The sequence below is a fragment of the Phasianus colchicus genome, chromosome 20 (genome assembly GCF_987193195.1).
Source record: "Phasianus colchicus chromosome 20, bPhaCol1.hap1.1, whole genome shotgun sequence".
In the NCBI taxonomy this organism is placed as follows: domain Eukaryota; kingdom Metazoa; phylum Chordata; class Aves; order Galliformes; family Phasianidae; genus Phasianus; species Phasianus colchicus.
This window is the reverse complement of record NC_143455.1, coordinates 4,749,472-4,774,591: the sequence shown is the minus strand read 5'-3', so window position 1 is coordinate 4,774,591 and position 25,120 is coordinate 4,749,472. Positions and strand designations below refer to the sequence as shown.

Here is a 25,120-nt window from a genome sequence, read left to right as displayed (position 1 = left end):
GACAGCACTCCACCAGCACGCTGCCTGCTGCAGGGTTTGTTCATCACACCACCAAGCTAGAAAGTATTACAGGTTTTATGGGAGCACGTTTATTTGCTTCATTAAGGGGGAAGATCACAGTTTGGGAATTTATCCTTGTATCAACGTGGAGACGAAGCTCTCCACAAGCACAGCACACTGCTTTCTCCAGCATCCCCTCCAGCCAAGGATTTGTGTCACTCAAGAAAGGAGCCAGTAGCAAGTCCTGCTTCCCTATGGAAGAAGGCTAGAAGCTGCTGAGAGAGCCTACTTACAGCAAAAGCCTCATGGTTCAGACACAGCAGCTGTTCAGAGGGCAAAGGGGTCACTGCACACACCAAAAAATGAGAAATCCTATGCTTTTTATTGCAGGTTGAGTGTTATTGTTTCAGAGAGCTCAGCTGTGCTGGAGGCAGATGCTGTTCCAACCCCCTCCCCGAGAAGATTCTGCCCTCATTCAGTAACTTCAGGCAGCTCCAGGAATCATGCCTGGTTTTGCAGTGCAGACAAGTGTTCAAGTGATGACCCACAGCCTCACATGACTTTCCACTGAAGCACAATAATGACCCAAGGCTCACAAAATGAAATGGCCCAGCACCCCTTGCCCTGCTGGGAGGTACATGTGAGTTTGTTCCCAGTGCCCAGTCACAGGGACCCAAGCAGCCCTGCAGTGATATGACCTGAGCTGCCCTTTCTGGCTGTTCTGTTAACTTGGATCTGATCAAAGCACTCAGTATGCCATGCAAGAGATCAGAGGGTGCTCAGCTGGCACTCTGCTCTGCCAGCAGTGAGTGGTGCAGCCCAGCAGCCTCAGTATGTTCCTTTCTGTGCTTTCTCAGGCAAGCCACAGTCAGAAACAGAAACCCAAATGTTGCTTCCTCTTGCAGCAACGAGTGCTCTCTATTCCTTTCTCAGAAACTGACAGCTATTCTTTTCTCACTTTTCTTCTCCCCCCCACCCTTCAGAGCAAGAGATAACGCTAAAAAAAAATTAAAAAAAAAAGGAGTTTAAAAATTCAAACCTTCCTCATTTCTCCATTTCTCTCTAAGTTGTAAACCCTCCCCACTGCCAGTGGCCTTTTCTGTTCAACTGTAAAGTGCTGGTCAGGTTGATCTTTTTCTATTGGATCTCATGGCTCAAGACCCTGAGAACTCTCACCCTTCCTACAAGAATAAACGGTTGTGTTATGCCTATAATTTATGGTATTGCCTTTTCATGCATTTTTCCTTCTCCTGTGGAAGCCAGGACAGGGGCAGGGTCAGGTCTAGTCATCAACAGTGATGTTGCGGAAGAGATAGGCCATGGACTCCCCGTTGTGGATTCGTCGGATGGCTTCAGAGAGAATCAAGCTGATATCCACAGTCTTTATCTTGGGGCACTGCAGCTTCTGTACCTCATGAGGAACTGTGTTGGTCACCACCACCTATGGAGTGCCAGAAAGAAAAGACCATCAGCTGTGTTGCTGATCCTTCGTTCTCACTGAGCTGCTATCCCAGCTTGGCTGCAGGAGCAGTGCACACCTGCAGCTTCACAGGCTGAGGAATCCATGTGGATTAGCAATTAAATTAAATGGTGCCCCCCAAGTGACAGCCCATCTGTTCAGAGGACAACTGTGACCAGCGCTCTATGACAGCTACCACCACACAGGTGGATGGGCCCATTCAGAGCACAGGCTCTGACATATTTTGTCACTGAGGTTCAGGTCCAAATTGTTTTTCTCACAAGGCACCCATTGGCCCAGCACCAGTTGGGGAAAAGAGAGAGGCAGAAGGCCTGCACTGTGAGAAAGCAGTCACACACAGCCAGCTGTGCTGAGGGAAATGCCCAGGCAGGGATGACTCATCCACATGCATATGCAGAGACACAAACCTGACCTGAACATTTATTAATCACACAGTTCTCTATGAAGAACCAGAAATGAAAGCATCCCATGTGATCACTTCACAGGTACCAGCTAATTGGCAGGGGTAGAACCTCAGTTTCTATTTCTTAGTGCCTTAAATCAATCCAGACACCAAAAACAAGCCTTCCTCTGCAGTTCAAATTGATACCCACCTCATCAATGGAAGATTCCTCTATGAGACGGGGTGCATCTGCAGACAGGAGCCCATGAGTGGCCATCACAAAGATCTTGTAGGCTCCACGCTCTTTCAGGATCTCTGCAGCAGCTACAAAGCTTTCCACATCATCAATGATGTCATCCTGAGAAGAAACAGAAACAGCATCAAACCCAGAAGCTTATCACGCCTGCAGTGCAGAAATGGATCTGCAAGGTATTGTGGCTTTGCCCATGAACAAAGAAAAAAAAAAATAATAATCCTCAGGCTATTTCAGCCGCTGTTTAGATGCAAAACCAAAGCCTGAATACCACGGACCACATTTACAGATCCTTTTGAACACCACCAATATTGTGTTTTGGAAACAATACAGTCCCAGCACACATAAGCAGAACAGAGCTTATCTTGAGCAAGGTTATTTTTTCCTTGCTATAGTAGCTGCATGATAATTGTTACACAGCAGCATGGCACGGGATGTATGAGAAACTCAGCAAGGTTTTTTGTTTGTTTTAAATCCTTTAGGAGATCTCTTCACATATCCTAGATTTGTTGAAGACTTGCAGATGTTGATATTTGCAGATTCAAGGGAACAAGATGATTTGGGGTTTTCCAAGGCTGCACTGTGAACAGTTCTCAACAGAAAGTTGAGAATAAAGAAGGAAACCAAAGCCAACAGCAAAACCAGAGAAAGAAATGGCAACAATCACATTCCCATCACACACCAGCAGTCCCTCCTATCCTCTGGGACAGTGCAGCTCAAGGAAACATGCTGAAAGCAAACCATCCCCACCCACTCCTCTCCATCATGCTCGTACCACAATGATGGCAATTCTTCCTCCAACGTCTCCAACCACAGTTATTGGTGGTTTCTCCTTGGCCATCATCACTAAAGAAGAAAGAAACAAAAGAAGTCAGTTAGCCTTGAATCAGACTGCAACAGCCTCACTTAGCAGAGAGTCTTACAGTGGTGCACAGACATGTGCTTTACATCATCCTGATTCCCACCAAAGTGGGTAACCACTGCTTTAACCACTGCCTTTCTCTTTAAATAAATAGCACTGCTGCTTGAAGATGAAACTCACAGTTTCTGCAGGGACCAATTATTGATCTCTGTTACAAAAGCAGTTCCAAACATCTAGCAGACCCTTGTGCAAGAGTGCTGCAACACAGACCTCACTTATGGGTAATGGCAGTGACTGCCTGTGCTCCAAAACAGAACCTGAGGAAAGGAGCCTCATGAATGGGAACAACAAATGGGCTTCTCTGCCCAACACTTCTCAAAGGGCACATGGTTTATAATGCTCCATTTTTCACTGGCTGGGCTCACTGATTTGTCTCAAGGATTTGACTCAGACAGCAGCTTTCTTGCTTTCTCTGGTATCACCAAACATGCAAGGATCTTTCAGATAATAGAAGCACCTTACCAACACCTGCACAGGCAAAGGAAACTTCAGGCAGCTTTCAGCAGCAGAATCTGCTGAATATTTTAAAGTGAGTTAACAGAAAGAGCAGGATAACATCCAGTTCCAACTCGGTTCTACAATCACAATGCATCCAGTAAGTGGAAACAGAAATATATGTTGATGAGCTATGCTGACACACAGTGAAGAGATGGACCAGGAAATAAGGTTCCACACTTTCCTGACTCTACTTTTGCACAGACAAGGCTCATGCAAGAAAACTACACATGGAACAGCCTTTATCCTTCATCCTGAAAAACCTTCAGCAGCAGCATGGAAAATAAAAGGAAGGAGGTACAAACTAGGAAGCACTGTTCAGATGTGACATGGCCTTCAGACTCCTGCCAGCCAGGGATCAGCTCCAGTACTGGATGGGGACGTGCTATCAATATACTCCATGCCTCTCACTTGCCAGAGGGTGCTTGTGTATGCAGTAAACACTGCAGAAAAACTCACAGCATGGGAAGGACACAGTGGTGGGTATGAAAGTTTCATCAGGTGATAATCTGGGCTGATCTAACCACTGCAGCAAAGAACACCTCACATTTTGTAACACCCATGGGCCTGCACCCCCCAGCCTTTGTGTTATCTACAAGGAATGCAGCAAAGTGTCCCACCAAGCACATTCCTCTTCGTGAACTCTGGGCCTGCAAGTACTCTGGCCACAATTGTTTCTTGAATCCAGAGGAGTTTTAGACCTAGGAAAAACATTTTGCTATCTATCATAAGACAATCTACTTCTATGCAATAATTCACACCTGAGACACGAGCTGCTGCCCATCACAAAGCCTTGTCTGAGCACTGATTTCTCCCCTCCTGGGTCAGAATCCTACACGAAACTCCCCATCCTGCACAGCAGGCTGATCCAGTACTCTTCCCACAGCTCATCAGTGCCTGGGAACACTCACAGTCCATGCACAGCAGGGTGAGTCACACTGAGGGATGTGATGAAAGCAGTTATGAGGACCACAGCTCCAAGGACTCATGTGCAGTGCTATGCTTCATGTACACAACGTACTCTGCTCACTGGTTTCCCTTATGCCTATCAGAACTGTATAAAAGGCACCCAATCACTCTGCTGTGTCCAGAGGAATGTTACTGCAAAGCAGTATGAATCAAAACAACACCCCAACTACCCAGAGCTTAAGGGTTAACTGCTCTTTGGAGTGCACATTCCTCTGCATTGTTATTTTTGAGTCTCTTATCAAATGCAAAGTCACGTCTAAATCCTGAAGGGAAAATATTCTTATGAGGAGGAGGAGAAGAACTTGTAATAAACTCGGATTAAGCTTCAGAAGAGATAAGCAGACCATAAATTTCAATTACAGGCACTACCTACCTGCTCAGATTAGTTATTAACAAAACTCCAGGTGGGAGCTATGAAAAAAATCAAAAGGATTACATCTGGCTGCCATTCCATCCTGCATGTGCACCCAGAGGAGTGCCAGCTCTGTTTACAAGAGCCAGCACAGGGAAAACTCTCAGCCACAGTTAATGGATATAGGGAACTGAAATTCAGCACTGTTTTACTGGCAATCACAGAAGTTTCAGCAAACCTGCACCCTCCCATTCCATAAAGGAAGCAAATACATTCCTTGCTATGCTCAAAGGCCAACCAAGCAGCTAGCAACATTAGCAGTGCTTCACATCTTTTGTCTGCTTTTAAAGGCTGTATTTCAAGTTTGCTTTATTTTTAAAGTATGGTAGGCAACGTGTCGACCTACCCGGATCCTAAAGAGAGGTTCTCCCTTTTTCTTGTTCAATTTTCTCTGCAAAGAAAAGAAAAAAATTGCAAGCCAAGATCCACCCACAACCAACCACATCAAATTGCAAGAGAACTTTGATCACTGCAACATGATGAGAGTGTATGCAAGGGTTATTGTGGCCACTTCTTTTTCTTCCAAATCTTTTGACATTATGTGTGTGTGCCCATCAGAGCTGATACAAGAAGGTGGCTTGAAAAATAGTTCCAAATAGTGAAGAACAGCCTCTTCCCAAACACAAAACCCTTTGATTATCGTGAGTTTAGGTCAAAAGTGATGCTATTTTTTCCTGGAAAGTCAGAACAGATGCTTGCTGTACTGATAGCTTTAGGAATACAAGAGAAAACAACCATCATTTTTACAGCACAAGGATTTAAAGAACATGGGGGTGCTGGGGAATTAAGCCCATCAGCCTAACCTGCACCATCACCCTGCTGTGAGTGATACACACCAAGCACCACGTGTTGAAGGTGAGATGATCATGGCATGAAGTAGCACAATTCCCAGGTGCTTAAACCCATTACTTCAATTAAGCAGTCAAAAATGGGTTAAGGAATGCTAAAAGAACTTCTGTTTGGAGCTGAACGTTATCAGCACATGTATTAAAGCAATAATCACTGGATAAAATAACAGTGCATCGACCACAGAGCCTGGGAACAAAAGGCTCCTCCAAAACTGTTACACAGACAGAGCTGGAAGGACAGGTGACATTCCTGCACCCCAGCCAGAACGTGGAAAAGAGATGGAGGGAGAATGTGGGAGCAGACCCAGAATCATCCCAGTTCTCCCACCCAACTCTCTTCTGTCACAGCAGCTTGCTGGGCTCTGGGTCTGAAGTTGACCACTGGCTCTGTGAAGAAAGTACCAAATTTCCAACCCACTGAAACAAATTAACAGATGGTACTGTGCACCTTTTCTTTAAGATGAGGATGCAAAGTTTCCACATTTGTTGCAGCACAGCCCCAAGACACACAGTGCATGATCAAAGAGGACAACTCAGAGTGCCATCCTGCCTCAAAGGCTCTGGTTTCTGATATTTGAGTGACAAACACTTGGAGCTCCTGCTGCCACTTCAGCACAGCACTTGAGGAAGTGTGTCTGGAAACACCTCTGGCATTCCTGCAATAGCTCCACATGCCACCTGATCAGAGCATCACATCGGGTCACACTCTCAGGACAATAAATAAGCCACGATGCTGCATAACAATTATTAATTAAAAGCATGTGATTGCTATTAGGACAGGGAGGAGAGGTGTGTGCCAGCTGCAGGAGCCCAGCCAACTCACTAGAAAGCCCACAAGGAATTGCAGAAAGCATAGCTGCTCTGGGACTGCTCCCAGCCTTGGGTTTTACCTCATTTCTGGCTGTGACAGTGCCCCTGGGGACCCCAAACTGTGGAGACGAGAGAGGGAGGATGCTCCACACCAACATCCATGCAGCCCACAGAGGGGCCCTCAGTCTCAGCAACCCCTCCAGGAGCACTGCCACTTCCCAAGTGTTTGTGACACCTGAGCCAGGCAGACCTGCAGACTGACTGGTTTGGCAGCCAGAGGTTTTTTTTGGCCAGTTCCACAAACACACACATAGCCAAGCCATGTTTTACTCTGCCATCAAACCTTGTGACACTGAGATTGCTGGTGATGGTATAACACAGGAAGAGCTGATCAAGGGTTTTGTTTAATGTGCCACTTGAGGTGGGAAGCCACCTTTCCAACAATTGAATCAGACAGGAAGGGAGGTTTAACAGATTCACAGCACTGCCATCCTCAATCCTGCCATACAGGTAACAGATGGGTGGCAGAGGATAAAAGACAGGTAGGATCCAGCAGCAGTTTACAGACTGCCCTCAGACAGGTTCTGCCTCAGCATCCTGCAGCTCCAGTAGCAGAGCCCAGCTCACACTCAAAACCAGGCACCTGGTAAGATTAGAAAACAGGAGATAAAAAACAGCTTTCTTCAGAGAGTTTTGGACAAGCTTGCACTCCTGCTTCCATGACAGACAGCTACCGAGCTACAGATTGATTGTCTGACATGTGTGCCTCAGGTCATTAGTCAAGTGCAGAGCTTCTGCAGGAGATGAATAGTGGTGGTACACAGCTAATTAGTTTGTTTGGATAGCTGAGGACTGAAAACATTCTCCCACTGAAATCATAACTGAGTTGGACAAAGGCAAATTTCTGCATGAGCTGACACTGATGGGGCTGTCCAGCAGCACCAGCTTCCACAGCTGAGATTCCTTCAAGTGACACTGCTGGAAATAAAGACACAGTTGCATCAATTCCCTGACAGCAGACAGATGTGACACTCTGGAGGATGGAATCCCCTTCAGAGTAGGACAAGAAGCAAAAGGCCAAGTGCAACCATGCAAATTCCTGCTTTGCTGCAAGTGCATGAAGAAATCTCCTATCAGAAAGGAGACAAGCAAGATGAAGTTCCAAACATCACTGCCAAACCCCACCTGTCCCCCAAGGCCCAGGAGGAGTTTCACCAGCAACATAAGCTTTGTTTAACTGATTTCATTACGGCAAGCAGGACTGGGCTAATGTAAAATGCCTGCAGTCTTACTCGCCTTCCTCCTCCCTGGCTTGTCCTCAAACTGGTTGGATGTTCTCCCCAGACTTCAAAAGACAAGAGGAGTTGCTTATCAGTAGCCCTAGCCACAACCAGTATAATCAAGCTGGGCTGCCTGATAGATAGCTCTTTATCACACACAGCAGCATGCTGCATTTCCCACAGTCAGTTCCCAGCCTCATTCACTGCCCCCAGCATTTCTGTCCTATCACCATTTACCTAGAAAACTAAAATCCTTCCAAACAGGAGCTGGATTCTGACTGTATTATTGTTTGACTGCTGCTGTTGCAAGAATACAAGCAATGCTAATAGGACCACTTTTCCCAGAATACACTTCCTGCTGTTTTCTTTGCACTATGCTCTCAAGTCAGCAGCTTATCAATTGATAGCAAGAGCAAAGGAATCAGTTCAACAATGCTCCCTGAGAACCTACTCACACTAGCCACACAAGTACCAAAAGTATGTCAAAACAGATACTGCAAGGTGACTGTGTGGTTCTCAAGATAAAGAAAGCCTCCAGCAGTAATGATGGCTGGAGCAAGAGGGGAAAGCAAAGGCCAACCCATCCCTCCAAGATGGGGACAGCAGCCTGTCTCAATGTCTGTTCCCTTGTTAGTTCCACTTTTGCACTTCTTTTCTGATTTTAATGAGTTCTTCATTATTCTGCAAGCTTCTAGCAGAAGTTTGTCAGTCTGACACAGCTGACTGGTCAGAGCCAACAGGAGCAATCCTGGTGCTCTGCATGGCAAGTAGGAGTTAAACAAGGACTTCTCCCTGTACCTCCTCCAGCAATTTGCTAACATCAACCTTTCCATGAGAAAAAATCTGCTCATCCAGCTGTCCTTAGGTTGATTATACCTTAGAGCCTCTTTTTTTCCCCTCAAGGATAAGCAGAGAAGCTCAATCTTACATGGCAGCTCCAGACCAGGATGCACAGTTGCATTTTTGACCATGGGAGGGGAGTGACGTCCATCATCCATGTCTTGCTCTGTGCACTGAGCCTCCCCGTGGATCACTGCCAGCCCCAGCCGCAGCCTCTCAGCATAAGACTGAGCCCTGTGGGACAAGCACAGCGTGTCAGGAAGATGTTGGGCTGCTGCAGCTTCTCAGCTCATTGAAGCAGAACTCCCCCAGAACTCTCCCTCTCAACCAGACAAACAAAGGCTGTACAGTGGTTTTAAGAAACAAAAGCCTCTTGGATCAGATTGGTGATTTGTTTGCACGCCCTCCCATATTTCCCCCCTACTATATTCCTCATCAGCCCAGATTTTTTCTGAGCTATTTTTAACCAGCTAGTAAAGAATCTATTTACCTTTTAGCTGCATCAGGAGACTTGGCCACAATAACTGCGTTTCTATAATCTGGAATCTGGATGTGATAAAAAACTATTTAAGTAAAGATCTTCTTGAGAATGCATAACTGATTTGACAGGTAGCTTTAGAACAGCTTCCCCCACCCCCAAATCTTCATTCCGTGGTAAGAAGAATTGCAAAGCAATTGCACTCCTTCTCAACACAAGCACTGCATATTCTATGCAAAACACAATACAAATAGGTTTAACACTGGCAAGACCACATATGATGTAATCTTTTCACAGGTCCTACTTTGTACAAGACTGCAGTTAAGTGCCTCCATTCACTACTGCCATCCACAAGCTATGGGATCACCTGCAGTGCTAAGAGCAGCTGCCTGAGGTGCAGGGCATAGCACAGGAAAGGGAAGGTTTAGCAACAGGCTCTGGGAGCAAAGGCTTCAGCTTGCACAGAGCAGGTGTTAGTTTTGTGTTCAAAATGAGCAAGGGGGTGGTTAAACAGTGAATTGCACCAGATATGGGCCCACTGCAGGTCCAAAGCCAGGGCTCCCCCACATGGAGAAGCACTGCTCTCACCACACCACCATGTCATAATCTGGTGCATTTGGAAGGTTAAACCTCCACCCCCAGGTCCCCCATGCTCAGCATTCCTGAGCACAGCCCAAGATAAAGTGTATCAATAATTCAGATCAGTCAGACATCCAAGGCAGAACAAAGGGCGAGGAAAGACAGTTTAACAGGATTTAAGAGGTGATTAGTGGCAGGAGCACAGATAGCATCTCTCAAATGGCACTAGCTCCATCGAGAGCAATGAATTTCAGTTAAGGGCTCAAGTTCCTCTTTTGTTTATGGTCAAGAACTCGATTTCTATTCAAGTACAATCACACAATCTAATTTAACATAACATTTTCCCCACTTCCTTGAGAAACATGCAAGAAGTATTCCCTAAGAAAAAATACAATCAAGAATAAAATTGAACAAAACAGTTAATCTAGCCTGACAGCACAACCTCTGCATAAGCAGCACCTCAACTCTGCTACTGCATTAAGACAAGTGGATATATACAGAACTAGAGTAACCTCACTTCTTCCTGTATGTACTGAATCAAGAAAGGGGATGCTCTCAGGTTGTCTACAGGGAAGCTGAAGAAGCCTTGAATTTCCTTTTGATGAAGATCCATAGTGATAATGTGTGTTAAACCTAAGAAAAGAACAAAAAAAATAATTCATTGAGACAACTCCCACGTGGCTGGAGTTCCTTAAACACCTCCACTTTGCAGAGTGCTTCCATTATTAGTCAGACCAGCGTGCCATGTGTTAAAATAAGCTTAACAAGGTAACATGAAGTTTCAAAGATGTGATAAGAACTGTATGAATGAAACAGGAGTCACAGCACCAGACTGACAATGCATTTCAACGTGACACTTCCAGGCCACTTCCCCAGCCATGAGTTCAAGAAATAAGAATAAACTGAGGAAAACTATCTCCCAGAAAGGAGCTCACAGGTTTGGCAGCACATCTGCACATCTGATGGGAGAACAGAAGGACGGCACCCCCTGGATGCTCACAGCACTCACCTGCCTTGGCAAGCATGGATGCCAGCAGCTTGCAGACGATGGAGCCTCTCTTCCTCATTTTGCTCTGTTTGCTGTAGGGGAAGTAGGGGATGACTCCAATGATGTTCCTGGCACAGGAAGTCTTCAGTGCATAAGCCATTATCAGCAGCTCCATCACAGCAGTATTTACATCCCTATGAGATTTCAAAATCATCCCAAACATTAGCAGGTTTTGTTTCCCCAATGCAATTCTCTCTCATAGTACTCCCATACCCCTTTCTCCTCACCGAGCTTTCACATAAATTGTGTTCTACTTTATGCTACTGCATGCCAGACCTACATTGTAATCCCACAGCTCCTTCTGTTGTGCCACAGCACACTGCAATCAGCTGCAGTATGCACAGAATTTGACTCCAGCATAAAAGCTGTGGAACAGCATTTGGTTTTTGTATCCTGAGATGAGGTGTATGATGATTTCCTCCATCACCACAACAAAAAAATCCTTTTTTTTTTTCCCCCCACCAACTTATCTCGTGATTAAAGTAACAGCAGCACTACAAACCCCAACCATCTTTATTTGGAAAGAGAACAAAAAAGTGACATAAGCAGAAAATATAGATCATAAGAAGGAATACACACAGAACTCTATCTTCAGTTAGCTTCACCACGATGACCAGTGTGGTAGGAGTGCATTAATCTCCATCTGAATTCATTTTGGAAAGGGAAAAAAAAAAAATATTGGCCAAGCCCTTTTAATTCCTTATAACCAACACCAAGGGAAGCCCAAATTCCACACATTGTCTGCATTATCACAGAGCAACCCCAGATCATTTGGAAACTGAAGAATCCACCCTTGCTTGTGTTTTCCAGCTGCCCCAAACAACATCTCCAGGGCAGGAGGGCAGTGCTGCAGAGCCACAAGGTAAGGAAGCAGAAGCTGACCTGGCTGTGCAGCAGAGCAGTGAGCAGCACAGAGCATCCTCATGCCCTGCAGAGCTTTCTGGAAGTTACCCACACACTGCTTGAAGACTGTTATCCTCCAGATGTGGTAGCTCCTGGCTACCCCAAGATCTCAGACACTTCTTCCTCCTCGTGTGCGACACATCACAAATCAGTAACTCCTTCCATTTCTCCACTGCTCCCCATTCCTTTGGGAATTAACCTCCATTTGCATCCCCTCATCTCTGCGTGCTCTGTGTCTCTTTATTCTCCTGCTGGCTCTGGCAGCCCTCATGCACAATGCTGCTCACACACAAGAAAGCTCTGTTGGCCCCGAAGCATCCAGCCAAGAATTACATAAAACATAACCCTTGCCACATAGGACAGCAAGCTAACAAAGAACCACTTCTTCCCTTTGCTGTTTCAGTTGTGCCAGGGTGGCTGGGAAAGGAGAAAAAGATTCTGCTATCAGTACAGTATAAAAACACAGTGGCCAATTTTAAGCCTGTTTGAAGGTCATCCCTGAAATCCAATACTTTTATTATCACTTCTCAAGTTACTTTAAAACAAAACAGAAGGACCAGAAAACAGAGTTTTGTAAGATGTTGCCCTCATTTCAAGAGGTACCAGCAGCCCTGGTGCTGTTGTGGGATCCTGGTAGCAATAATCCCACGTGCCAGAGCAGGGAGTGCTGGAGGAAAAATGTCAATGCTCTTTGTGTCCCTAATAGTCCACAACATATTCCCCATCTCTACCACCACCAATCTGTCTAGCAGCTTTTTGATATGACACACTCTTGGTACAGGCAACACTACGCAGGAAGGAGATTCTGAGGTTAAACAATTCATAATGGAAAGTACCACCCCTCTTTGGTATGTTTTGAACCTGGCACCTCCTTGTTCTCATAGAGCAGAGCCTCTATGACTTGTTCCAGGCCACTCAAATCCAAATATCTCTAGCAGATTTTCCCCCTTACCTTCCCTTGCTCAGTACTAAGCTACTTATTTTTGCCTAAACAGCACTAAGCTATTTATTTTTTCCTCAAACAAATGCAAACCCACTCACTAGCAGCCTCAAATGATACCTGTCACTGTAACTACTTTACTTCTGCAATATTCATTTTGGACAGGGAGTTTGTATCAAATATTTGGGTCTTTCTGTTCTCTCTGTGCACTTCAGCTGCAGACTGTGGATTCACACTGCAGCATAACAAGGCTATTTCCCCTCTCTATTCCCTTCTTAGTAATTCCTACTATTTTGCTTGCTTTTCAAACTGCTAATAAGCATGGAAGTCCTACTTTCAGGTTATCCAAAACTGTTGATTTTACTCTATTTAAAAGCTTCCCAAAACCCTCTGCAAAATGGAGACGTCCTTGAACATGTCCTCTCAAGCAATGCAGCGAGGCACAGCTGCAGCTTAAGAATAACAGATGACTTGTCTGTACAACAGTGGCTTGTCATCTGGAGGAGTTGAGCATTTTTGCTAAAAGGACCCATTCTCTGACCTGGAAACACTCAGTTCAGTTTACAGAAAAACAAAGGGATTGACAATTTGAGGGCAGAAGAGGTTTTCCCCTCCCAAAAATCATTGTTAGACTGTTATCTCTCTTACCTTACCTGTCTCATGTTTACAAAGCTCTCAGTTACAAGTTATTTCAGAGAACTCTCTCCCCAGGGAGGTCAGAATGGCACCATTCACCTGAAACACAATCCTGCATCAGCGGGTTCTCATCTCATGGAGATTTAGCTGCTCCCTGGGGGAGGAAACACTCAAGAAAAAAAAATAATCTCTCAAGAGAGAGGAGCTCTAGGAAAGTGTCTCAGCCTCCAAGAGGCACTCCAGGAGAGAGCAAGCTGACCTTGTAGTCCTACTGTTTTCTTTAGAAACAGGCCAAGCATTACAAAGAGGAAATGAACTTGAATTCTCAGTGGACTGTACTTCTTAAGCAAGCTGGGAGAATATTGGTTTCCAGGTTATTTCACTAGCTGCTTGAATTCTGGTACTTATTATACCTTGTGATCTCCAAAAGCTGAGCAGAATTTGGTAGCTTGGAGAATGCTATCACAGCATGAATACTTTTATTCTTGCCTGGTACCAATACCTCATCTCTGAAAACAGCATATCATCATTAAGAACTGCAAGAGTAGAGAAGGGAAGCTGAGGGTTTCCATCTGAGTTTTACATCACTATAGTGAAAGAGGAAGAGCAATCCAGCTTGTAACAAGAGCCACCACTGATGTTCATTGCTGTTTCTGCTGCTAGGTAACTGAGGCAGAGGAAATTACACATCCTGAAATGAAAATACCAGTCAAAAATCACCAAGGAACTGATCCTACAAGGACAGCACCTCACAGACCAGGGATGTTTCATTTAGACCCATCCATCATACTTGTACTTGCCTCAGGTGACACACATGCTATTTGATGGGAAGCTTCTCAGCTCACCATGGTGCAAATGATCCTCTGGAATTTTTAACAGCTTTACACTATGTTGTGTCTTAAATTAAGTCAAAGCAACAACAATACTGGATAGAGACACTGGCATGCCAGCTAATGGCTAGCAAGCCAACCAGGGCCATCAGCTGAACCAGAAATCAAAAGCACATCACTGTCATGACATTAAGTCATACATCCCTTACCTGGGGATTGTCTGTATAATGAAGATGTCCTGTCCCCGGACAGATTCTTTTATTTCAACTCTTGTTTCTGGAAAGGATGAAAAACCACAGTTTTATTCCCAAATGTCATATTTCCAGTGAAAAGGAAACTTGGCCCACAGAGAAGACAGTAGGAACTGCTCCTTTTCCCCACATGCACACATTTACACCATGCATACAAGGGGAGCTAAGTGGATTTTCCAAAAGCCCTGGGAAGCAAGGAGCTGGCATCACATACTGGTGAGTTAGCTATATTTACTATGCAAAACTAGGCTAAAATGTTGTTACCATTACTTAACTCCTAATGAGAGATCCTTTTCATTTCTCTGTGCTCTATGCTGAAAGCTATCAGTACCACATTCACTAGGTAACAATGAACCATGCAAAGAACATCCCCTAGTAGTACCAGGAGGTTAACCTGGCTCATTTGCAGCTTACAGGGCCAGCTCTGTGCAGGCTGGAGAGCCTACCACACCAGCAGCAGTGCTCACAAAGAGGTCTCCCCATCTTCACTACTAAGGAGAAGATATTTCAACACTGACATGAGCAGGAAATCTGAGTCTGCTGAAATTACTTCCTATAGCCTTCACTCAAAGCAAGAACCTGGAACAGCTCAGCACAGCCCACCAGGTTGACACCAGGTTTTCCAAGGGGCCCTCCTTAGCCACTCATCACCCACACAGTTGTGAGCCAGAGGGCAGGGATAAGGAAAGAGATCTACCAAGCCAGAGAATTCAGGATCTAATCGTCCAGACATCTGCAGCAGCCTTCAGGGACTCTGATGAAAGGAGAATGATCTGCTGTGCAGTGGTGAGGAACGATTTCAGGCCCCGAAGCAAGCAGCCTGATTTAAAACTAACCCCAGAGGGCAGGAAACTCTCAGTAGCATGAACAGACAATCCCATCATAGCCACACACAGCTACAGAAGTTTACGCACCGCCTGCTTGTTCCCGGCAGTCAGCATCCTTGCGTTTCAGCCCAGCAAGGATATCTGAAAATGGGCACTTGCTACACTTAAAGGGATGAAAACAACCTTCTGGAAGCACAGCCTCCAGCACAGCCACACACCTGCTCTCTTGAAAGAGAAACAGGTGGCCCATAACCTGCCTGCAGTAAGGGGAGGACTAGGAGTAGGGAATGACTTAAATTTTGAAAGGCAGACATTTAGAAAGAAGGCCATTACTTCAACCTAGAAGACAGTTTCCTAAGCACAACAGCATGTATTTTGCAGCAGCTAACAGCTGAGGGATGAATCTATGTCAGATGAGACAGCTGACAGGCAGGAAACAAAGTCATATGGGAAATCAAGGAACACACTTATTTGGTTCAACTAAGGTTAAACACAGAAGTTCAGCACTGCCAGGAGCAGCAGTAACATCACAGATGAATCACTGCACTTACCAGGCAGGTTTGGCCAACAGATGTATGGCTAAAATGAGCCCAGAACAGGCTTGCAAGTACTAAAAAGTTCTCTTACCTCCATTGGTTTCCTGGTACACTACAGATTTCCCCAACTCAGCACCAAGACGCCTGGAGAGAGAAAAGGAAATTAAAACTGGAAGCACTGAGCAGATCACCAGGCAGAGCAGACGAGCCCACCTGTCTGCACACTGACAAAGCAAAGTACTGCCTAATGAGGACCCAAATGTAGCAGCTGAGCTGCAGAGCAACACAGCTTCCCCATTCATATAGGCATGCACTCACGGGTTCAGCTGCCTGAACACACGTCCTGTGTGACTGCTTTCCATCCATGCCAGTCGCTGACCCTTGGGCAGCAGCACTGGTTGGGCCCAGGTTCCACCTGAGCAGCAGGAGCAGCCCTCTTTTATTTTGCTTAAATGCATTTGTTTTATAATAATGATTCATTTTGAAGAGAATTTTAAAACACTCTATAGTCCCAACTATATCCTCAGGGGACACTCTGTATTTAACCCTGCTGACAAGTAATGCATTAATACCTATTTAGAGACAGGTGCGTTCAACACCAGCATATTGCTGACCAACCAGTGGCTTCTGGACTCAGCTGTGAGCTCCCAGGCTGGGAACCTCAGCCAGAAGCTGTCCTAGAAAGCGATGAGACCAGGACAGCAGTGACAACAGAAACTCCAACACAACATGCTTGCTGCACTGGTTACAAAGCACTTGGTGCACATGTTTGGCAGCATGTTTTGCCAAGACTGAGGCTGGTGAGTAAATTCTGTATGTGGGTGGTTACCTGCAGACCCAGCCCAGGTCAGGAACCCACTGCAGCACATGCAGGTGCTGTGCAGTCCAGAGCAAGAAGTCCACCCAGACCTCTACTACAGCTTCTCTCACCTGCCCCATGCTGTGGAAAGCAGCAGGAACACAAAGCCAAGCCCCAGGATCTCCAGGACCAACTCTGTGTGAAGGTGAAGTCTGCACACAGACCTGCCAGACACTCCCTGTTGCCCCTTGGGATCCTGCAGTCCTTCTGTTAAGAGTGACCCATTTGCAAACATTAAGGTGCAGCCCAATCACTGCTAATGAATCCAAGTTGAAACAAGCTGGACAATCAAACACAAAACAAATCAGTGTGTGGGTAAACACTGAATGATTCACTCGTTCCTCCATGACCACACAGCACGTCTCACAAGCTCCCTTTGGAGGCACTGACTTCACTGACTTCACTGCACTGCTGGAAAAATCCTCTATTAAGCAGAACATGCAGATGCCCTTAGTCAGCCCTGCAGCTCATGACAGGAGGGAAAGCTGCAGGAACCATCCAGCTGGAAACACCTCTGCAAAACACCCCCCAGTGGTGGCACGCTCAGTGTTTGTGACACTTGGTGAGGATGTAGCTGGAAAGATCCCAACCATGCTGGAGAAGAAACAAAAGCCCTGCGCTCCTCATTTCAGACAGCACAACAGCAATGCAGCTTCTGTGCTGCTGAAGCAAGAAATAGGAATGGCACGTTTGCTTCCTGATGGAAAGAGGGACTCAGGAAACAGCTCAGCTTATCAAAGCTGGGTGCAGATAACAGCAGAAGAGACAGCAAGCAGCTGCCAACTGGCACAAGCAGTAGCAGATTGCTCTGACCAGATAATAAATAAAATGTCTGCTCCAACTGTTGACTGCAAATAAACAAGAGAGGCAGCAATGGGAAGGATATGAGATAAAACTGTCCATAAGGTCATATATCAACCCTGCCTGCAGCGTTCTGTGATGATCTGAGCTGCAGACACAGCAAAAGGACCAACAGGCAGTTCCAAAGTGCTCCAAGCTGAGGTGTGTTTACTCGGGGCACACCTTTCATTCTATCTGATGCAGAAGGCTTTGCACAATCAGAGACTTCAGCCTAGGGAGGAGTCTGATAAAAACTAGACTTAGTCCAGGCTACTAAAAGTGGAGGGCTGTCCCTGCAGCTCCTGCTGTAAAGCAGCAAATTGCATGGGACTTAGGTCAAAAGGAAGATTGACAAGGAAGCCAAGGGCAGAGCACACCCTGCACCACCAAACAGCCTCTTACTGTGGTAAGAGACCAAAGAACAGCTTCCACTTCCCATCACCTCTCCCTTTTTCACATCCATTCCCAGCTCCGTGCCCTCTAAATTGCCTCCTTGCAGAGGTTCACAAGTGTGCTCACTGCTTTAGGCAACAGAGGAATTAAACCGACAGCAAAAACTGCACGTGGCTGCATGAGCACAGCCCTATGAACAAGGGCTGTCAGAACCACCAGATCGAGGTGACCACAGACACAGGCAGATCTTCACTAGGGAAAGCCACCACCATCGCTCAGGGCACTCAAAGCAGCAGAAAGTTATAGCTTGTTCTACCAAAAAGAATATTTCAGACACCGTAGCTACAACAGGTCTTCAAGCAAAGTAAGGTCCATCAGTAAAAGCACTATGACATGGTGCAGTAGTTGGCTAGAGAACCTTTTGCTGATACTCAAGTATTTAAGATTGGAAAATGGTCAGGCTGATCTCACGCTGTTTGCAGAAATCTCACTTGTGCTCTGATGTCTGCTGGCTCACAAGCACACTTCTGAAAGCTCACTTCTCCACCCCAGAGATGGGAACTTGGTTTGGTGTTGGCTTTGCCTTTAAAAACAGCAGTCTTCAGAAGTAGGATGTGCTGTGTACAGCCCACCAAGCCCTGTGAAAAGATGCTGCTGCTCCAGGCTGCTCCGCCTCTTCAAGATTTTAATGCTGTTTCCATTCAGGATTTCACTATGCAGGGACTCACAGCTCCTAAAAGGCAAAGCTTCACTCCCTGCTGCCCTGCAGTCCTTGGACCAGCTCTGCCACTGACTCAGTTCCTCTGGGACCTGCTGGAACGCAAGAGAAAAATCTCTTTTTATGGCTTTAAAAAATATTTACTCAACACAATTAGTAAAAAATGTATATTGATTTGTAATATCCCTTGCTATGATCTAACTTCCTAAAGTCTCAGCAGGTGCCAAGAGGATATTAAGCTGTGGATACAAAAGTGACTGTAAGACTTGTGTTCAATGCAGTTTAAATGTGAACAGCCCAGAAGCCATTTGTAGTTCAATAAGGAAGCGACACACTGCAGGATTGCAGCTTCTATATCAGCCTTTAAAGTGCTCCTCTGAAGGAGGTCAGAAACCACAGCACCAGGCTCCTGAGACAAAGGACAATCAATTAAAGAGACTTGATGAATCAAAACACAAGATGTAAATTCACTTGCAGTGTTTTGTTTCAAACTGAAGCAAATCCTTAAGGATCACAGACAACTTGCCCAGCTAACACAGCAGCAATTCTGGATTGTATTTCCTAACCTCTTCCCTCAAGGACCAGGGAAGGAAACAAAGCACTGTTCTGGATACACAGCAATCTGCTCTGAAACCTTATAACCATTTTTAGCCTCTCTTACCTCTCTCAATCCACACAGCACAAGTGGATTCTGGAACAGTTTATGCTATCATCTGCCACTTGTACACAGCACGTGCATCATTTGTTCCAGCCACTGCAAAAGCCATGCACACAGCATAGATTTTGCCCTGCTCTTACTTGTGTGTTTCTGTAGATTGAGCAGCCCCTACACCTGGCACCAGTCAGCACAAAGAGCTAACACACAGTCTGCCCAGCTGTGTTAATGCCTCAGTCACACAGATAACCTCAAAGCCCAACTCCATGCTCACCAATGCCCCTACTCCAGCACTGTTCCCATCTCTAACTCCCTCCAACCACACTGTCTGACCGGCTGTTCATTTCCCTCTGCCTAAACAAAACCTTTGGTGCAATGTTACCTTGTCATATCTACCAGTTTCCTGTCTCAGCGAGTGCTTCCGTGTCCAATACAGAAAGGAGTTGGTGCCAGCTCCTCTCCTGATGCTGGATCATAATCCAGCTCTTCCCAGACAGTAAGAGCAGAGTCTGGAGACAGAGAGCAGGATGATATCACCTCTCTTCCATCCCAACAAAAACGCTCCTTCCTTCAGCCAAAAAAGGTTACTGCAACTCCTCCTAACACATCATCTCTTCCAGAAGCAGGATTTGCCTTCAGCTCTGCCTCAGAAAGCACTGCACTTGTTTCACTGCTGCATACAGAGCTCTGTGACCAAAGATCAGAATAAAGGTCTCCATCTTTTCCTCATTAATCTGCTTTGTTTAGGTTTACAGTATTGCCTTCACCTTTAGACCACCAGCATATTTTGTGCTGCAAACAAATGCATGTGTAGAATATTCAGTGCCTGCAAGGAGTGTATGACACCACGTCATTAAACAACACAGGCCTGCAGGAGCAGTGGGGACACATCAGCAAGCTTCAATCATCAGATCCACTCCAACCCAAAAACACCAAGCAGCAAGTGGAATGCAGTAGTTAGACCCTGTGTGCCAAACACTGCAGCTAGAGGGAGATCTAAATTCATCTGTTACAGACTCCATGCTGGTAAGACCTCCCTCTCCCTCCCCAGCAGGGCACAAGGTCCATCAGAGATAAGAACTATTCACAGAAATTATCTTTCTTCCTAGCAGATGCAGCTTGTAATCAGATGCCAAGCATCCTAATTACAGCAGGAGTTTTCCTTCCTTCAGGGAAAGGATTAAACAAAGAGTCCCAATCAATTTACAAGATTGGGGAAAACACAGGGTTTATTTATGTTTCAGTCATCCTGACTCTAAGAAGTTATTAGAATTCTCACAAAGCGTTTGGCTCCCATGAGTCAGCACCAGCTCCTCTTCCTGGCATAAACTAACAGAAACAAAAGCTCAAAACGAAACCTGAAGCAAGCCTTTAGCCCTCATCCTACAACCAGCCCAACTCCTAATATTGTGTGTTATTTTAAAGTTCTTTTACTATTTGCACTGAAGGTCATTTAAAAAACTAACTTTTAAAAGAACGCACAATATTAGATGACAGACTCACCCTTACAGGACTGCTCCAACTCTATTAAAAGGTGCAACTGACCTCCCCAGCAAAGTACGTGCTGGGAAGGGACACAGTGGGAAGCCAAAGCCAGCAGTCGCACATCTTTTGCAACCTGAAAAAACAAGGGATGCATTACAAACGTGTTGAAACAGCTCCTGAGCTCTTAAGGGAAGTCAGTACAAAACTACAGCATGAGAGGCTGAGAAATACCATTGAGTTTCCAGGAGACTTTATTTTTTTTTATTGTGGACAAATCCACATTATTCAAAGTTGCAGGTTTTACATTTGTCTCCAACAAAGCTCCTCTCACAGGTGACCTCTGACACTTCCATCTGAGTGATAACTGTCCTCATTTTACAGACAGTAAGGATTTAAGTCCCACTTGAAGCAGTAGCTGTGCAACACACTCATGTGCTCATACCTCTGCTCAAGCATCCAGCACCCTCACCACTGGTAGGGCCAAGGCAAGGAGCCCATCTTGCCTCTATCAGAAGTTTAGATCATGAAGCACAGCCAGGAGGCCACTCTGGATTCTGCTGCTGTTCAGCCTCAGAGCATCACTGAAAGACCTGCAGGGGTCCACACCTGGGAGCACCTGTGCTTCCCTATGGCTGGGAGGAATTCCAGACACTTAAAACCTCACGTATAACTCACTAGCTGCCAGGGAAAAGTGAGTGCAAACAGAGGACATCACGCAGCCAGCTGTGTGCCACAGCCTGAGGAAGCCTGCTCTGCGTCTTTTCACATTACATCTTTAGAGGAAAGCGAGTTATTTTTGAGACAGAGAACGGAGAATAAAGATTGCCTCTCTGCTCTTTCTGTCCTGAGAACTTGGAGCTCGTCCCCTATCCCCAGGGGACTTCTGTTACATCCCGCATTGACGCAACAGGACAGGCCTTCCCACGTCCCATCTATTGCAGCAAAAATGTTTTCTTTTTTAAAAATACGTATTTACACAGATCTCAGAGTTTTAACAGTGAAGGGAAAATGATATAAAACTGACCAAATACAGCAAAAACAACAACAACAAAAGAACAAACCCACCTATGAACCAATAACACCTTGCCAAGCACAAGGATTTGCCTCCTCACCTCACATAAAAGGAGCTTGTCACTATTATCCAACATGTCCCATCAACACCAGTGATCCCTGCCAAACAGCACAGTCAGCTTTGTGCAGATTACCTGTGCTACAGACTGAATGTGCTGTTTATTGAGCCAGCTGGAGAAGCAGCAAGATATTCTCGCAGTTTAAGGCAGCAGCACTATCAGTATTCAGCACTACCTCCAGTTTGAGCACTCCCTACGAGCAGGAAGCAGACAGCTGCTTTGACAGTGGTAAGGATGCTATCCTCCACACCAGAGCAACAAGCATAAAGGCCTCTTAATTTTGGGAGCAGCTGTATCTGACCAAAAGCAGAAAGGAAGCACATGTCCAGCTTTAAAATAGCAACCTACAAAAAAAACAAACAAAAACAAAAAAAACACATTCCTGCTTCCTAGAAAAGCCCCTTCAGCAGGGACTGGGACCTCGAGAGGCTAGAAAGGTGGGCCCGGGTGAACCTGATGAGGTTCAACACGGCAAAGTGCAGAGTTTTGCACTTGGGCCGGGGGAATCCCAAGCATTCATACAGACTGGAAGGAGCGGTCCTTGAGAGCAGCCCTGTGGAGAAGGACCTGGGGGTCCTGATGGATGAAAAACTTAACATGAGCCAGCAGTGTGCCCTTGTGGCTCAGAAGGCAAATGGGATCCTGGGCTCCATCAGCAGAGGGGTGGCCAGCAGGAACAGGGAGGTGATTGTTCCCCTCTACTCTGCTCTTGTGAGGCCCCATCTGCAGTACTGCATCCAAGTGTGGAGCCCCCAGTACAAAAAAGACAGGGAGCTGTTGGAGAGGGTCCAGAGGAGGGACACGAAGACCATCAGGGGACTGGAGCACCTCCCATATGAAGACAGGCTGAGGGAGCTGGGCTTGTTCAGCCTGGAGAAAAGAAGGCTGCAGGGTGAATCATTGCAGCATTTCAGTACCTAAAGGGAGCCTACAAAGAGGAGGGGAATGTTTGAAAGGGTTGATAACAGCAGGACAAGGGGAAATGGCTTGAAGTTGAGGGAAGGAAGATTTATGTTGGACGTCAGGGGGAAATTCTTTACAGAGAGAGCGGTGAGGTGCTGGAACAGCTGCCCAGAGAGGCTGTGGATGCCCCGTCCAGCCCTGGAGGTGTTCAGGGCCAGGTTGGATGGGGCCCTGGGCAGCCTGGTCTAGCATTAGGTGGGAAGGTTGGAGGCCCTGCATGTAGCAGGGGGTTGGAGATTCATGATCCTTGAGGTCCCTTCCAACCCTGGCCATTCTGTGATTCTGTGAACCAACCCAACCGTGGGAATCCAGCTCTCAGCTGCATTACAGGCAGCGTTGTTACAAACGGAGCAGGGCCCAGCACGTCAACTCCTACCGAGCCAAGGCGAAAGCAACGGCCTGGAAAAAAAACAGACACGCTTCTACCCCTCAACTCCTCCTCGCCAGCACACGCTGCCCATTTCCACCGACCGACCCGCCGCAGGCTGGGGCCGCGCGCTCCGAACGCACGTCGCTCTGATGGAAAAGCCGTGAGCCGAGAAACCCCTCAGCCCAACCCCACGGCTCCCCGCCGCCCTCAGCGACCGGCGCAGCCTCACACCGCCTCCCCGCCCAAACAAACACCGGCTCCGCGGCTGGACGAAGGCTCCGGACGGGCGGATCGCACCGAGTCTCCCCGTCCCGCAGCTGCTCGGCCGCCCGCCGGCTCCGGGCTCACTTACTCGGTGATGCGCTTGGCCAGCTCGGTGCAGGCCGCCGTGGAATTAGCCGAGAAAACCCGATAGCCGCTCCTGGCCGCGTTCATCGCCGCGGCGTCATGCAGCCCCTTGGCAGCTCGGAAAGGAGGAAAAACAGATTTGTAAGGCAACGGCGGCTTCCGTGGCATCCTTTTCTTCCTCCCCGCCGCTATCGCCGCCCCCCGAGGGGTGGGAAGGAGGAGGAGAGAAGCCGGCCTGCCGCCCCGCGGCGCCAAGCGGGCTATCCGCACCGCGCGGCTCGTGCTGCGGGCTGAGGGGCGGCCGGGGGGCGCTGTGCGCGGGGTCCCGCTCCGCTCCGCCGCCATTTTCTGCGCGGGCATTGAGGGAGAGGGGGAGAGGGACTGAGGGAGAGCCCGCCCCCGGCCCGCCGCCATCTTGGGTGAGGGCACCGCCGCCGCGCTTTGCCCCCACAACGGTGCGAGGGGTATTCGCTACTACGGCTCGAACGGAGCCGGTACCTGTGGTGGAGGAGGAGGGTAAACACGACGCGAGCTCTTCGGGCTTCACGCCCGTTTCGCAGATGCGGTGCGGCGTTCCGCCGCTTCTCCAAACAGCGCGAGGTGCAGCCAGAGAGCTGCGGCAACTTCACTGCCCGCACCCAAGATGGCCGGCGGAAGCGGTGTGAGGGCGCTCTACGCGCACTCTATAGCCGGGAAGGCGGGGCGCGGCGCTGGGTCCTCCGCACTCCTTGTGCCGCCTGAGGGAGCGGCCGCAGAAGGGCGGGGTTTCACTCTTCAGTATCTCGATGCGGCCCCACAACTCAGCAAGACCCTTCAGCAAGCCCCCCTCAGCCCCTTGCTGGTCCTCCATCCGTGTTTTAGCCCAGCACGGCCCGTCCCTGCTCTATGATCCCCTTCAGCCTCCTGCACTCCCCCTGAGGCCCTCCTGCTTCAGCCCCACACGGGGACGTGCTGACTGCAGGCCTGCTCTGGGCACAGGGCAGCTCCAGAGGGGTGAAAAGGCAGCAAACACAGTGCTGGGGGGTCCTGAGATGTGCTGGGGGGGAATGGGCAATGCTGGGGGGGTCCTGAGATGTGCTGGGGGGGTCCTGAGATGTTCTGGGGGAAGATGGGCGATGCTGGGGGGTCCCAAACGATGCTGGATGGCTCTGAGTGGTGCTTGGGGCATCTTGAGGTGTGCTGGGGGGGGAATGGGCAATGCTGGGGGTCCTGAGATGTGCTGGGTGAGAATAGGCTGTGCTGAGGACATCCTGAGCAGGGCTGAGGGGGTTCTGGGGGAGAATGGGCAGTGCTGGTGTGTTCTGAGCAATGCTGGGTGGCCCTGAGTGGGGCTGGGAGGGTCCTGAGAAGAGCTGGGGGGGGGAAATGGGCAATTCTGGGGGGTCCTGGGCGTTGCTGAAAGCCACGCAGTGCTTACCGTGGGAGCAGCTGACCCTGCCGTCCCCCAGGTGGTTCCCATTGCAGCCTCTGAGTCAGCTCCCAAATATGCCTTTGCTCATCTCACTGCAGGAAACCGCTGCTGGGAAGTGGTGGAAGCGCTGCCACAGCCCTGCATCTGGGGGAGAGCGGGGAGATGGAGCAGCCACACTTGGATTCCATTGCTCCGGTGCTGGGCTGTGCTTGGTGGGGTGTGTGGGAGC

General features: G+C 47.6%; 1 protein-coding gene across 4 annotated transcripts; it reads right to left on the bottom strand.

The window, feature by feature from the left end:
* Positions 1–66: 66 nt before the first annotated feature.
* PRPSAP1 (phosphoribosyl pyrophosphate synthetase associated protein 1) lies at positions 67–24,130 on the bottom strand. 4 transcript variants are annotated; one of them, XM_090122154.1, is made up of 13 exons: positions 23,485–23,616; positions 20,688–20,802; positions 18,303–18,624; positions 15,811–15,863; positions 14,315–14,381; positions 13,293–13,374; positions 10,758–10,930; positions 10,266–10,381; positions 9,182–9,237; positions 8,780–8,925; positions 2,891–2,961; positions 2,074–2,220; positions 67–1,441 (listed from the first exon to the last, which is right to left on the bottom strand). In XM_090122154.1, exons 7-13 carry the CDS (start codon positions 10,909–10,911, stop codon positions 1,283–1,285), a joined length of 849 nt encoding a protein of 282 aa, XP_089978280.1. In that variant the 5' UTR covers positions 10,912–10,930; positions 13,293–13,374; positions 14,315–14,381; positions 15,811–15,863; positions 18,303–18,624; positions 20,688–20,802; positions 23,485–23,616; the 3' UTR covers positions 67–1,282. The 4 variants fall into 4 exon arrangements, with proteins under 4 accessions (XP_089978280.1, XP_089978279.1, XP_031454962.1 ...); XM_090122153.1 differs by having other exon boundaries at positions 362–1,441; positions 10,261–10,381; XM_031599102.2 differs by lacking the exons at positions 13,293–13,374; positions 18,303–18,624; positions 20,688–20,802 and adding an exon at positions 23,979–24,130 and having other exon boundaries at positions 362–1,441; positions 23,485–23,596.
* Positions 24,131–25,120: the final 990 nt, after the last annotated feature.

Bases quoted from the DNA above. Each gene is read 5' to 3' on its own strand.
- PRPSAP1 (XM_031599101.2), bottom strand. From the start codon at position 23,648: ATGCCACGGAAGCCGCCGTTGCCTTACAAATCTGTTTTTCCTCCTTTC. The intron at 10,382-10,757 runs GTGAGTGCTGTG...TTCTTTTCTTAG, and splicing joins ATCCATGCTTGCCAAGGCAG to GTTTAACACACATTATCACT. The intron at 8,926-9,181 runs GTAAATAGATTC...CTTGTCCCACAG, and splicing joins TCTCCTGATGCAGCTAAAAG to GGCTCAGTCTTATGCTGAGA.